The sequence below is a fragment of the Triturus cristatus genome, chromosome 8 (genome assembly GCF_964204655.1).
Source record: "Triturus cristatus chromosome 8, aTriCri1.1, whole genome shotgun sequence".
Taxonomy (NCBI): domain Eukaryota; kingdom Metazoa; phylum Chordata; class Amphibia; order Caudata; family Salamandridae; genus Triturus; species Triturus cristatus.
This window is the reverse complement of record NC_140591.1, coordinates 426,891,744-426,907,045: the sequence shown is the minus strand read 5'-3', so window position 1 is coordinate 426,907,045 and position 15,302 is coordinate 426,891,744. Positions and strand designations below refer to the sequence as shown.

The 15,302-nt window shown below is 46.1% G+C and overlaps 1 protein-coding gene across 2 annotated transcripts in view; it reads right to left on the bottom strand.

Annotated features, from left to right (window-relative positions):
- GTF2F2 (general transcription factor IIF subunit 2) overlaps positions 1-15,302 on the bottom strand; it is a 993,146-nt gene that overhangs the window by 769,212 nt on the left and 208,632 nt on the right. For both annotated transcript variants that reach the window (XM_085621825.1, XM_085621826.1), the window contains one exon: positions 1,927-2,068. In XM_085621825.1, the coding sequence (XP_085477951.1) occupies positions 1,927-2,068 (142 nt within the window). The remainder of the gene's footprint in view (positions 1-1,926; positions 2,069-15,302) is intronic.

Sequence of the window (15,302 nt, the reverse complement as noted above, 5' to 3'; positions counted from 1 at the left end):
CAATTCATCCTTGACGATTATCCAAATCTGGCTAACTGAAAACCATCTTCTGCTGAACACCTTTAAAACTGAATTCCTTCTCAATTCCCCCCTAAGCACACCCTCAAGATTGACACCCGGATGAAACACCTCACCACCTTCAACTGCTCCCCGGTTATCATCGACTCAGCAAAATCTCTTGGAATCACCCTGGACTCACACATGAACATGAAGAAAAATATTAGTACGATGTGTAAGGGTGCGAATCACCAAATAAGGACTCTTAGGAACCTAAAACCATTCCTCCCTCAAGAAGACTTCAAGCAGGTGGTACAAGCACTTGTCCTACCTAGGCTTTACTATGGAAGTGCAACGCTCAGTGGTCTCCCCAAATATTCCTTAGCCCTGCTTAGGACCTCCCTGAATGCCGCGGCCAGACTGATTACCGACACTAAAAGAAATTAGCACATCTCCCCAGCCTTAAGATCTCTAAAGTGGCTACCCTCTGAAGCTAGAATACAATTAAAGATTGTTCTTCTGACACACAAAGCCCTTCACCACAAATCACCCGGATATCTGGCACAAAAACTTGAATTTTCAGGGGGTGACAGACCTTCCAGAAGTGCTACCTCATTGCTACTCAAACCGCAGACATTTCGTAAAAAGAAAACTAGGCTCAGAACGTTCTCGGGCGTAGCACCCAAGATCTGGAACTCTCTCCCACCGTAAATTCACAGAATCCCCTATACGGTGGGGTTCAAAAAGGAAGTAAACACAATCCTAATGAACAAGTTCCTGCCTTAATTTGTCCATGGCTCGACTGTTTTCGAATTGTCCTTTTTTTTTAGTTGTTTTTTTTTCTATCAATTATTAATGTCTTTGATTCATTGCCTTACCTACTATGTAACGTTGTGCCTTATAGTTTTGTATTTAATTTTTTTTTTGCTCACATTTATGTACAATCGTACTAGCTTAACATGTAAGCCTCCCTTACCTCAACGTTCCCCTACTTTGTTTCCCCTTCCCATTAATGTCAAGAGCTCTAATACCCTTCGTGGTCTTGTTCGCGCTACACAAAACTTTAAAAATAAAAATAAATAAATAAATAATACACTCGCAAATCAGGATCTTGTCGCACTACATATAGGTTTCTTAAAATCTCATCGAATGGACGTGTATTACACCCTTGTATATGAGAAACTTGTCTAGTAGCTGATTAAAGGCATTTTGCATTATCACATCATTGCAAGTGAGGAGTTTAAACATGGAGTAATATCATGCACTTATTGCTATTTGAATATCATTATCTCTGCTTATCAGTTTTATACTCAATCATTACACATTGGAATCTATTAACCTCACTTGAGTAGCTCTGTCCTTTTCAGGATCCAATTCTATCTCTGCATATCAAGATCTTACAATTTCAGAGTACTGCTACATCAAACCTTTATATTAGGCATACCTTGTAGGTTAGTGTGTACTACTATTACTTAGTTGTTTAACTGCAATTTATGCAGCCTGCTACGACTCTGTTCTTCGGGGTATGCACAGTTAGCATTAACTACTATAAGAGCAGAGAGAGACAGGGTATGTGAGTAATACACAATAACCAAGATAATGTCAGACTTTCATTTTACTAATACACATACAAACTAAATAGAATAATAAGAATACATGTTTACAGCAGAGAAACATCTTATCCATCAATGGCCTTCTCACCCTCCTGCATGTAAATTCCTTTAGGTTTCTTCTTGCCATCATCCTCATGCTTCTAACAGTTGAGCACTCAAGTGCATACCACACATTGTCTCAGCTAAAACTCTTGCAAGGAGCTTGGATGTATACAAGACTGCACACATAGAACAATGCACCAAGACAGCATGTCATACTTTTATTACATGCATTACGTTAACACAAGTAGGTATCTAGATTATTAAAGCAGTTTACCTGAAGAGCTTTCTGTAAACACGGTTAGCATCTGTCCTACGCTTTGTAAAACAAATGGGTGTTCTCTGGGTGCACTGACAGAAGCAAGCTTTCCAGTGGTATCATGAATACTTGCAAGTTCTTCATTCAAAGTGAAGGATACCTGGAAAGAATTATGTAATTTATTGACAACTTAATAAAAATAATCAAAAAATTGTGATACAGTTTTGTCTGATTTCTGAACTTCTGTCAACTCATTTATCATGAAGGAAACAAAGATATTTTCCCTATTTCGCTTGTTAAGACAACATGTGCATGTTTTTAACATAAAACAAATAATACTGGACATTAGCCTAATAAAGTAAAATAACGGGGGTACAGCTTCCGCACAAAATCAAAAAAGGTATAAAAATTGGACAAGCCATGATTTCAAAAGGACTAAAGGAAAGACAATCCACTAAAAGAAGTGGAAAACAGGGGGCGTGGCTGAGCCGAGCAGCAAGATGGCCGCTTAGTCGAGTGGCTCTGCCGGCCGAGCACATCATCCGACAGATATCCGCTCTCTGGCCGCTGATCCAAGGGCACACACCCAGGCATCGTAAGGTGTGTCCCCTGCTGTACAAACTGCCGTGCTCAGATCCACGCTGATGCACCGATATGCGCAGGACCAGCTTGGCAAGACTGCGGCTTGTTCCGGGCAGGCGTGCTGTGGAGAGCGCCACGGTCTGGGCGATACTGCTGGGCACCGCGGCGGAACTCCCGACATTGGCGAACCTTCCCCCCCCAGGCAGCGGAGCTCCGGGACTGTGTGAGGGTGAGACAGGTGCTGCCTCGGCCGGACGGAGGGGCCCGGGGCCCAGTGCATGGACAACGCGGCCTGACTAGAGACCAAGGGCCAAGTGACTTCCTCCCCTCACGGTGATTTTTGTGAGTAGTGGGGCACGGGAGCGGCGCAGGACGACAGGCACGAGTGAAACCGCGCTGGCGAGCGCCTTGGTGGGCCAGGAGACGAACTGCTCCCCAACTGTGTCAGCACGGCTGCAGCGCCGTGCATACAGGGCCGGACTGCCCGTAGCGGGCACCGGGCATTCCCCCGGTGCACCGCACGGGTGGGGGCCGGGTTTGGGCCCCTGGGGGCCGGTTTGTTACAGGGCCGTTTTTGCAGCATAGCTGCAAAATCGGCCCTGTAACAAAATCGCCTAAAAAACGGTTTGGCAAAGAGCTCAGGGGCTCCCCCAAGCCGCGGGGGGGCCGCCAAGCACTTTGCCAGGGCCGGTTTTGGTACCCAGTCCGGCCCTGTGTGCACGTGTGACGGTGCACACCCCGCTGATCCTTACGGAGAAAGCGGGGTACAACACAAGAGGGGAAAAGTAACCTGCCTGATATAGCCGGGCGCGGCCCGCCAACCTCTGGGAGCGGGATATTGGCTGGTCCGGATATGGAGCTGGGACGCAGCCTTCGCCTCCTCCCCCACATGCTGGGTCTCGGCACCCTCTGCACCACGAGAACACTACGCGCAGCAGAGTCATCATAGCGCTGCCCTGGGGGGGCGGCCTGGAGCCGATACAGTGGGATTAGGGACGCCTTCCCGTACTGAACAGCTTTCCCCAGATGGAGGGCCCTGACGTGGTGAACGCACCTTTAACATAGCCGATGCCCTGCTCCATCCGCTAAAGAACAAGTGAAGGGTCTTGGCTCCAATCAGTAAGGCTGAGCCTCAAATATCAAACCAACAAAATTGCCAATACTGATAATATATCAAACATTCCTTCCCTGGTGCATAGAAATAAAATCTGTAACACCAAAAGCCAAATTTTGCTTATTTTACTTTTAATTTAACATCCTTTTCATTTTTGTTAAATTCTAAAGAATTACTTTTTTGAAAATGCAGCACAACTTTATCAAAAAGAGACAATAGAAAACATTTTTAAATACAACCTGTCATCATACAAAGTAACTCTCTTCCACATTACCACATTCTACTCACACATCCCATTCCTCAAGCATTTATAACCCACACTGATCAGCAAACATACAAACAACACACCTGCAACCAGGCCTCATATCCTACTTTCAAAAATTTAACAACACCAGGGGCAGCAACCAAACATCACCAGAGTTTCAATTCAATACTCCCTACTGTGCACTACAAAAATCACTCTTTAATACTTTTATATCCAATTTACATTGCACAGAAAGGCAACCCAGAGTTAGAAACACAAGATTGTTTGGCACAACACAACAAAAAACATAAGGTTGACGCGTTTCAAGCCCGATTCTTGGGGGGCTGTCTTCAGGACCAGAATCACTCTACAGCAGTGCAATTTAATTCACTGTTCAGTATCTCAATTTAACCGTGAGGTGTAGAAAAGCGGGAATAGTCAATGTCCCAATTGCTTGCGGCACATTTCAATGGTAATTTTCACCAAAACTTTACTTCTAATGTTGAGCCATCGCATATGACAACCTTCCATGAGGTGGGGCGACAAAAATAAAAATGATCCGTCGTCGAAAAAGCCTCTTAAGCGAAACAGCCTTCCTTAGTCAAAACTGCTTGTCCGTTGCACTCACTGCAACTATTTTGAGCGCTCAAAATCGTTGCAGCGAGTGGAAAGCGGACAACAAGCAGGCCAAGATCTCCTTAGAGAAACGCAGCTGGATACGGAACAAGATGACGACATCAGAGCCGTGCTGCGCTAGGCAGCCTACGAGCAATCAATACCAAACTGGACTCATTGGTGCAGAGAATGGACCAGGTATCTCAGAAAGTAGACAAACACGAAACCAGACATGACACACTGGAAACCAGGGTATCGGACTCTGAGGATCGTCAGGAGGAGACACATGTACGCCTGCTACAAATGGACAGTCCACGAACATAACCAACATGGAGCGATTTGTGAAGGAATGCTGAAAGAAATATGTGCGGAGGAGCTATCACCAATGTTTCTTGTGGAACGAGCCATCGCACTCTGGGACCCTGCCCCCCTCCCCCGGGGACCGTACCGCGACCAATCCTGGTGTGTTTGCTGAACTATAGAGACAGAGATACCGTTTTGAGGGTGGCCAGGGAGAAAGGAGAAATTAAATACAAGGGGAACAAAATTGTGCTCTACCCAGATTTCACTCAGGCTGTCCAAACTGCACGCAGAGAATTCATTCCAGCCAAAAAACTGCTCCAGCAGACGGGCACGAAGTATGCAATGATGTACCCTGCAGAGCTTAGAGTGCACACGGGAGGGCAAACCTCTGATATTCACCGAAGCCAGTGCTGCCTTGAAATATGCCAAGCAAAATACCAAGAGACAACGCAGGCAAGATGGAGTGTCCTCGCCCTCCTCCAGCAACCAGCTAAGTGATAATGACTGATGTCGGGGGGACATGCACCCAGGTTGCGGGACTGTTGTGATACTTGCATCCACACATGTTAGTTTACGCCCTGATTTGTTCAGGTCCCTTGGAACTTAATGACTGTTCATAACTTGAATCCTTGTGCCAGAGTTAACCAAGTATGCTCAGCCACCCTGTTCTTATTGGACAGGGCAGTATGCAGGCAACCCCACGCCCCTATGGGATGATTCCCTGTTGCCCCGTACTTCAAAGGCTTTACTGTGTAGTGTGTTGTTTTAGAAGGGATGCACAACCTGATTGGGTGGTTGGTGTGTGGGGGGGGACTGGGAGGGGAGTTATGGAATGTTGTTTGTTGCAGTACGACTCAAACCTAAAACTAACTCGTCACTTGATGAAGAGCACAACACATTATCCGCGATTGAGACCCGCACACAACGATGCAATAATGTCGGACACAGAGGCGCTTGTAGGGAGAACTGGAAGGCCTCGGGGCGGGAACCTCACACACATCACACCACTCAGCAAAGCCCTTTAACTGTCTAAACTCTCCTGCATGACCTGGAATGTACGAGGTCTAAACGACCACCAAAAGGCACGGCTGGTACAATCCTATTTGGTCAGACATGCAGTAGATATCTGTCTCCTACACAAGACCCACCTCAGGGAGGCAGCTCGCTCGCGGTTAACCTCCCACAGATGGAGCGAGGTACACAAAGCTAATTGCTCTATTCCCGAGGAGTGGCAATTTTAATACGCAGAGGGGTGCCCTGGCAAACACAACATGCGGTATGTGACCCGGAAGGTCGGTATCTCATCCTAAAGAAGACATTATTTCACCAGCCACTTATTGTGGTTAACGCATATAACACGCATGTGGACGACCCCACATTCTTCCTACAGATTTGGCATAAGGTGCAGTTGATGGAAGACGCTGCAATACTTTGGGGCGGGGATTTTAATATAGTACTGACACTGACCATGGACAGGGAGGGGGGCCCGCGCTCATCACACTCAGGGGGCGGCAGCCCTAAACAGTATAATATTGGACCACTGTCTGGTCGATTCATGGCGAGCAGTACACCCCATTGCCCGATAGGGGACGTGCATTACACAATATCATCAGGCATGGTCCAGAATTGACTTCTGGCTACTGACTAGAGACTTACACGTCTGGGTTCAAGATGTCACTCACCACGCATGGACTATCTGACCATTCCCCGGTGGCTCTGTCGCTTTCGGTCCCGAAGCCCTACCAGCAGCCGTTTGCATAGCACCTGATCCAAATGCACTACTATATGCTGCCTTCTGTGAAAGTATCAGAACACACATTAGGGAGTACTTTGAGCACAACACTAGGTCGGTGACCACGGAGAGAGCACTGTGGGAGGCATTCAAGGTGGTGATAAGGGGGCACTGCATCGCAGGCCAAACTGGAGTGCTCTGCGACATTAGGGGATGTCTGGGCAGATTACAAAAGGGAACTCCATGAATTAGAAACACAGTATTATACGGCACCATCCCCCTCGCTCCTGGCTACTTTATGGACTAAACTAACGGCGTATCAGGAGGAGGCGGAGCGCGAAACCAAATTTCTACACAAACATGCAACAGCGCTTAGGTACGGGGAGGGGGACAGGCCGGGTAAGACGCTTGCCAACCTATTACGGACACCCAGAGGGTCCCCATTTATTACCGAACTGACCACCACAGACAGAGCAACAGCGCGCTCATCACCGGATATTCTATGAGGGGCTTCTACGCGCAGCTCTACACATCCAGCTCTAGGCCCCCTGACAATATCCTGCGGGAATTCTTTGACTCCATCGAGTTAATCTGGTTCAGCAGAGCACACCGCGAGTATTTAGAGGCCCCCTTTACAGTGGAAGACATCAAACAGGTCATAGGTGGCCTACCCGCAGACAAAGCACCCGGAGTGGACGGTTTGACGGCCACATTTTATAAAGAATACTCAGAGCTATTGGTGCAACGGCTCTTGGCCGTTTATCAGGAGGCCATGGAGTCTGGCTGCCTGCCCCCCTCAATGCGTGAGGGCATTATTATAACAATCTTAAAACAGGACAAAGACCCATCACACTGTGACTCGTACCGCCCGCTATCCCTGATAAACCTGGATGCAAAGATTTTTTGCTAAACTCCTGGCCGTCTGACTCCAGCCACTGCTTCCCCTGATTATATGCCCGGACCAATCTGGCTTCATTCCGGGGAGGGCCACATCTCACAACCTCCGGACGTTGTTTACTTTAATACACTACCTTGCAACACATATCCCGGCGATAGCGGCACTCCTGGACGCCACTAAGGCGTTTGATTCTTTGGAATGGGGGTTCCTTTTCCCACTGCTCCAGCGAAGAGGCCTTAGCCTTGTTTTTACCCAACAGATAAAACTGCTCTATACTTTGCCCACGCACAGCTCAAGGTGAATGGCTTGATTTCAGACCCCATCACGAGAGGCACTTGAGAGGGCTGTCCCCGCTACTTTTCGCCATAGCTACTGAACCACGTGCAGCCCGAATTAGACAGTATCAAACACACCGTAGCATAAGGTTTACCACCAGAGGTCGCACTGTATCACTCTATGCGGACTACATTACATTGTATATGGTGGACCCCAAAGAGAATCTAGCACCTATGACGAGGGAATTGGTGCGCTATGGGGAACTTTCCAGGGTAATGATGAATTGGAATAAATCAGTCATAATCCCCCTGACGACCAGGACCCAGCCCTTTGAAACGGACTAACCTATTGCCTGGGCAACAGGGCCAACACGCTATTTGGGAATATGGATAAGCGACGATATTAATGAACTATGGATGGCAAACTACAGTAGGGCAGTGGGCTGGATCACAGAGAGGGTGCGCCGCTGGAAGATGATCCCTTTGTCTCTGATTGGACGAATAGCGGTGGCCAAAATGATAATCCTGCCCAAACAACTGTACCTTATTTGTGAACGTCCCTATCCCTCTCACCTCACACTTTTTAAATACACTGCGATCCCTAATGATTGAATTGGTGTGGGCGGGGCGAAAGCAGAGGATATCCTGGGAGGTGTTCATCTTACAACAGGCTCAGGGTGGGCTTGCAGCTCCCGACTTTGCTCTTTACGCTTACAGCGCGCAGGCACAGTTCCTACATCACTGGGCACACCCCACACCCTTTCAGCCGCATGTGGCCATTGAACTAGATAGAGCAGCATCGCTTCCACTAGCCACGGCTGTATATCAGCCGTATAAGCGACCACGCAATGAAGTAGACACTGTTGAAATGATGCGATGGGCATGGGCGGGTCTGCGCAAACGAGCGAAACGAGCGAAATTGGAGGTGCTTAATGTTCCTTCTATGCCACTGGCCAACTACCCACAGATTCCCCCACTTCGAGACCGCGGGCACGGGAACAGGCGATGCTCCAGCAAATGTGCGACCCAGCAGACCCATCGAAGGCAGACATGTTGCTATATTATCAACTGTGCGCCGCATGCAGAAGCAAATTTGGCACGTTTCCGAGCCCTACCCCACATTACCAGCACTCGAGAATGTTCTTACGGTGGAACACGGCCGCAAGCTAATCATTCGCTTATACAATATTACGCGACGTGATTACTCACTCACTGTCCCGGGGGCCAGCGCGGCGTGGGAGGAAGACATGGGGATGGGAGTCACAAATGACCAGTGGAAGCTTATCTGCGGTCAATTAGAAATACTATCCCCTAACTATCGTCTTAGACTGATCCACTTCAAATACATCCACCACTTATACCGGACCCCAGTACAGCTGTACCGCATGGGACTGCGGCATGACGACCGTTGCTGGCGATGTGGAGCTGCGTAGGCAACATTCCTACACGTAGCGTGGCAGTGCGGACCCATAGCCAACTTCTGGCTGCAGACACCACCACATATACAACATAATTGGCCAGGAGCTGCCCTGCACGCCGATGGTGGCATTGTTGGGTGCTATCTCAGATGTACCGCCGAAACTGAGGAAGATAACGGCTATGCTCTTACTCATGACCAAGCGCCAGGTGGCTCTGCATTGGAGGGCAACCCTCCCGCCGACAACAAAGGGTTGGATATTGAGTGTCACTCAATGCAAGACTCAGCTGGAGAGGTTCTGGGAGCTAATGCCAACATGAGCCCGCCCCAGGGACATTTGGGACCCATGTGTCAACTGTTTAAACACACTAGATGCCCATGATCCCCAATATGGTCATTAAGAAATGATAACTCCTCTGCTGTACCGCAATGTTGGGTAACTGTCTGACCTACTGTTCCGAGATGTCACTTGCTGTAATGGAAGCTAAAACGTGCGTATAACACTATGTACTGTATGTGGGTCTGAACATATATACGATGTGCCTATGATGACGACACCTACACAAAACTGACTGTGTGGTTACCGAGCAATGTACTGCTGTTTGTTTTTGTGGAAGTTTGTGACTTTACAAATGCCAATAAAAAATAATAATAAAAAAAGTGGAAAAGCAAAAGCTCAAGCAGAGAAGGCATGGAGATACATGAAAATAACATTAACAGAGGGCAACATCTCAAGCAAATACAGAACTATTGCAAGTTTCAGAAGATTTCGGGATATTATTAGACCAGTAAAATTTAGTTCAGATAGCTCACAAAATCCAGTAGCAGGGGAAATTCATCAGTCAAATCAAAGCAAAATTCTTTCACTTGACTGACTCTTAAAACCTCATTGGAGCCTGAGATAGCATGAACCAAAAGTGTCTTAACCATAAACAGCTAGCAGTGAAGTAGAAGGGGCAACCATGTTGTTAAATGAAACTTGGCTTTATGAAGCTTTATTTCAAACTAGCCCAGTGGTTTCCAAGTGACAAAGTCTCTATACTACCACTGCCACAAAACCATAATTTTGCACCACATTTAATATATTTATCTAACACTTCAACCTGAAGAGGGCAGTGCTACGGTTGACGGAAAAGAGTGAGGGAACTCCCACACCGCAGCACTGCACCCCACACAGATTCTCTGCGCAATCTAACAATGTCTTCAAAGTGCTTGAGCACCAAATGAATCACATCAAATTTTTTATCACTTCCTATCAAAATGTAACAGGGGCAAAACGACTATAAGTGTCAGCTACTAAATTACATTGTACACAAAGGTTAAAAAAGCACTGAAGCAGTAAAGAAATAATACATAAGGGGATGCTGTCCACGGGGACCATTACGATCAATTCTTGATGACATTTGCTGGATCATAGGCCTTGCTACAGTGAGCTATGAAGGAAAACAAAGTGTTGTTTAATATAGGGCACTAGGGGAGAGGGCACCAGGGGAGGGGCCCTACAACAGTCAATCCAGCTTGCAACATGGCCATCTCATGGGATTCCCAACTGATGACCAGCCTCTTTACCACTTTTGAACACTCAACGAGACTTTTCTGGTCTGCCAGTGATGCAGAATCCCTCCATCATAACACTGACCTTTGCCAAATCCCATCACACCCGAAAGAAATCACAGGACATGTGACACTCTAGTAAAAGGCACGCAAATCTCTCATCCCCATTTACACTGAGCATCAGAAACTGAAATCAGAAGGCCCGGTGGACCAATGCAAGATAAAATTGATACATCCACCACCGTTGCACCAACCACCCATGCACCCTCCCCCCCTTTAAACCTCTATTAATATGGGGACATGGGTCGCCACACAAAACAAGTTTAGTACGAATTTTGCCGCTAAGATTCAAGGCCAGGGATACTTATGAATCCTTTATAATTCGAGTTTTTATTGGGGTTTCAAGAGCAGAATTATGTTATCTCATTTAGAATGAGATAGCCAGGACTTCAACAGATAATCACGGCCATCAATGTCAAACACTCTGGGAGCTAAGGGATTAAAATTAGTGTTAATGTCCATCAGGGCATGGACTTTGTCACAGTCCGGTCCAAATCCTTAGTATTAATCTCTTAAAGGGAAACCTACTAGTCTTGAACAAAATGAACTTCGTCGTTCAGGGAGGAAGGCCTTGAGAGGCAATGAAATGTACAAGGTTTTAAGGATTGGCATTGCCTCTTATACAAATTCGAACAAAAAATGCATTACTTATGATATGTTAACAATAACATTAGATATCTCTCAGAAGATAACAGATGTTAATTAGGAGAATTTTGTTAAAAAAAAAAAAAAAGAAAAATGTGTTAATAATAATACATTTATAGAGCTCATGGCTACTTCGAGAGAAGTGTCCCAGCGCTGGGATACAGATTCTGGAGAAGCAACCATGCCCAATCAAAGAGAAAGTCTCACTCTGGCCCAAAGAGCCAAGATTTTAGTTTCCTCCTGAATAGAGTTTCGGATGGGGCCTGATGAATTGCTACAGGTAGAGAAATCCAGAATTTGGGTGCCAGAAAGCCAAAGGAGCAGCCTCCTGTTCTGGCTCTTTTGACTTTCAGAATGATGACCTGCTTTGCTTCTGCCGATCCTAGGTTCCTGGACGGAACATACGGTTTTACCATCGACTGAAGATAGCGATGGCCTTGTGAAGAGAGAGCCTTATAGCAAAGTACTTTAAAAGTGAATATTTGCCTCACTGGAAGCCAGTGCAGCTTTCTTAGTCCAGGCATACTGGAGGCCAGCTTGAGCAGGGCCCAAGCAGCAGTGTTTTGGACCCATTTAACCCCTGTTTAGACTGGACTGGGAAACACCTAAGTGGAGGACATTACAGTTGTTCAGCCTGGATATCACAAAGGCCTGGACTACCGTTTTTTTTGGCAGAGTCAGGTAGGAGATGAAGAATTTATATCACAGATTTCAACATCCAAGATCTGATTGGGTTTCAAAGCTGCTATTAAAAGTAAATTGATGCCAGTGTGAGTAAGCAACACAACATTAAGAGTAATCTAGGAGCAAGGAGAGAGGGTAGCTAGAACAGGAGGCCTGAAGGGTTAGCTCAAGAGGAAATGGAAATCGCAAATTGACGGGCCTTAAAATCAGACGGCAAAGAACTGAGAGGTGTAATGATTAGTGACGTTAACAAGAAGCCCAACTCTATCAAAAAATGTACTTCCAAAAAGGGGAGAAGGCTGCAGATCAGTCAGCATGAGAAAGAAGTTCATACATGGATGACAAGAAAACAGAATTGTGATTTCTGATATGAAATTGCTGGAATTTATTTTAGTATGTCTATAAAGGGCTTTATGAAGTTTAAGGAAAGACATACAGATGTCAAACATTTGGGAGTATTCTGCATAACTGGGCTGCTATGAATAGCCTGCTATGAACTACATGCACAGTGATACCGGTTTAGGTCAAGGAGACGATTAAAGACATATTGATTAGGAAAGATACAAGGGTATAGTTTCGTAGTGTGGTTCTTCATGAAAGAAAATGCCTTCTCACAAACCAAGTTAACAGTCTTAACAGGTTCCACTTGACATCCTTTCTCTCTTCCATGATGACGGAAGCTAATAATAAATTTATGCCAAAGGATGCAAAACTGTACCTTGTGCCAAGAACGGTCTTTGCTAAGCTCGGACATGAAGACCCCGGCCAAGGCCCTTACAGCATAAATGAGTGTCGGGCAAAATTTGTGAGAGGGCAGCAATGGGCATATAATATCAGGAAGAATATGAAACCAGTTATTTACCTGTAATTATGGTTTTGCAGATTAAAACTCTTCCAGATTCACATGTTTTTCACAATTCCGGCTTCTAGTAATTGGATCCAGAAGTGACTAGTAAATGTTTTCTTAGCTAACGAGTGTCAACTTAGGTGGAGCCCTTTCACGACATTGTAATTCTACAATGTCCATGTGCATGTCAACCACCTTGGATTTTCTTTTTTTTCCCCCTCTTTACCTTTCACAAACTTTCATGAATGAGGAGGCAGGAGGGTCACATGTGACTCTAGAAAACTATAATTATAGGTAGGCAACTGGTTTCTTTGGCAGCATCAAACCTCTTCTAGATTGACATGCTCTGTACAGATTATGTAGTGGAATAACCTCCCATGGGGAGGTGAGTTGGAGGAGGAAGCAACTACAGCCTCTTTTTGTGACTGAAATTATTCAACAGAATGCCTTGTATGTCCTGGAGACCATGTGGCTGGTCTGCATATTTTCTGCATGGAAATTCTGGCCATAAAGGCCACCGGAGCTCCTTTTTTCCAAGTTGAATTCAGCTTTGGTTTGGTGACTAAATATTTATTAACATCTTTGTTACAGCTATGCTCTACAAAAAACTGATAGTTTTTTTCCTAATGTCTTTGGTGCATTTTGTATGCAGTACATAATAGATCTCCTGATATCTAATGTGTGGAAGGCTCTTTCAGCAGCATTGGACGGCCTTTGGCAAAAGGCTGGTATGGTGATAGTTTGATTAATGTAAAAAGGTGATATGCTCTTAGGTATTTCCTTATCACTAATTTGTCCTGGTGCAGAGATATGTATGGTTCTTGTACGGTTACGGCCTATAACTCACTTACCCTTCGTAATGACGCAATGGGCACTAAGAAGGGGGTTTTTAATAAAAGGTGTTCAAGTGTAACCTTGTGCATCGGCTCAAAAGGAGCCTTCATTAACCCAGATATACTAAATTGAGATTCAACTGTGGGGTAGGTACTGTTTTGGTGGCTTCATGGCCAAGGCAAAAAGCAGGGGGGACAAAGGGCAGCCCTGCCCCATCCCCATTCTGATCTCGAAGGAGGAGGAAATGAGTATACCTACCCAAACCTGCACAGATGGCTGGGAGTAAAGTACTTGGATGAGTCGAATGATATGAGTTCTGAAGTCAAAGCGCCAAAAGGACCTTGAAAAGACACTCCTAGTGCAAGGTGTCATAGGCCTTTCTGAGAACCAGGGTGAGAGCAAAAGCCAAGTCAGAGGAGTAGCCTTCAGGTCTCTATAGAGGAGTGTGAGGTTTAGCAAAGTGTTTCTATATGGGACAAACTATTTTTAATCTGGATGAATTAGCTGTGGGAGCAGTGGCAAGATAAAGGAGGCCAAAACCCTTCCCAAAATGTTATAGTCAGAGTTTAGAATGACAATAGGCCTATAGGAGGATGAGTCACATGGGGGACTCCCGACTTAAGGAGAAGGATGAGAAGGACTTCTCTAACTGTCTGTGGAAGGTGACCTTCTAATGCCGCTTCATAGAATTCAGCAAGTCTGGGGGCAAAGAGATCTGGGAATGCCTGATAAAAGTCTATTGGAAGACCATCAGCTAATGCCATCTTGCCAGCTAGGAGATGACACATGGCCTCCTTGATCGCCTGGTGCTTTATGGGGGCATAGGTTTCTTCCCTGTTGCAAGGGAGAACCTGGGGCAGGGGAAGGTCCCAGAGGAAATCAGCTATCTGGGGCGAAGGATCGCCAGAAGCCTCACTGTACAGGCGACTGTTCTAATTGTGGAAGCAGAGGAGGATTTTCCTTTGTGTAAATACCAGGGTAGCTGTGTGACCTGTAAGCTCAGTAATCGGGACTTGGGAGGTGTCATGAGTGATCGAACAAGTTACTTACCTTCGGTAATGCTTTTACTGGTAGAGACTATCTAACCGCACATTTCTCAGCCTGAGAATATTCCCCAGGAATAAGAATAGATTTGGAACATCTTGAGCAGTTCCTCTGTGCGCAGGTAGGTGGCTTTCGCGGCTCTACATCAGTGTTGTCCGTGTTGTAATTGATGTGCGCAGTGGCTATGTAGGCGACACCCGGGCACGCTGACATCAGCTTCTATCGTGACTATTTCTGCATCAAAAACGTGAAGCAACATCAGAATAATTTGTGACCAATGTGCAGAGTCTAACAAGACCTTTTAGGTGAAGAGCCCAGTTAACAGAATCGGGAGGATGGGAGGGTTGGGAGGAATCTGCCAGTTGTTAGCTTCTCAGAAAAGGCATTACCTAAGGGAAGCAACTTGATCTTCTGATAGAGACTTCTAACTTCATATACCTCCCCAAAGGTCAGTCTATGAACTGGTGCAAACCAGAAACTCCTGGAGGACCGAACGGGCAGAATGTCCGTCTCGACGTACCTAACCGTCCATACAGTAGTGTTTTG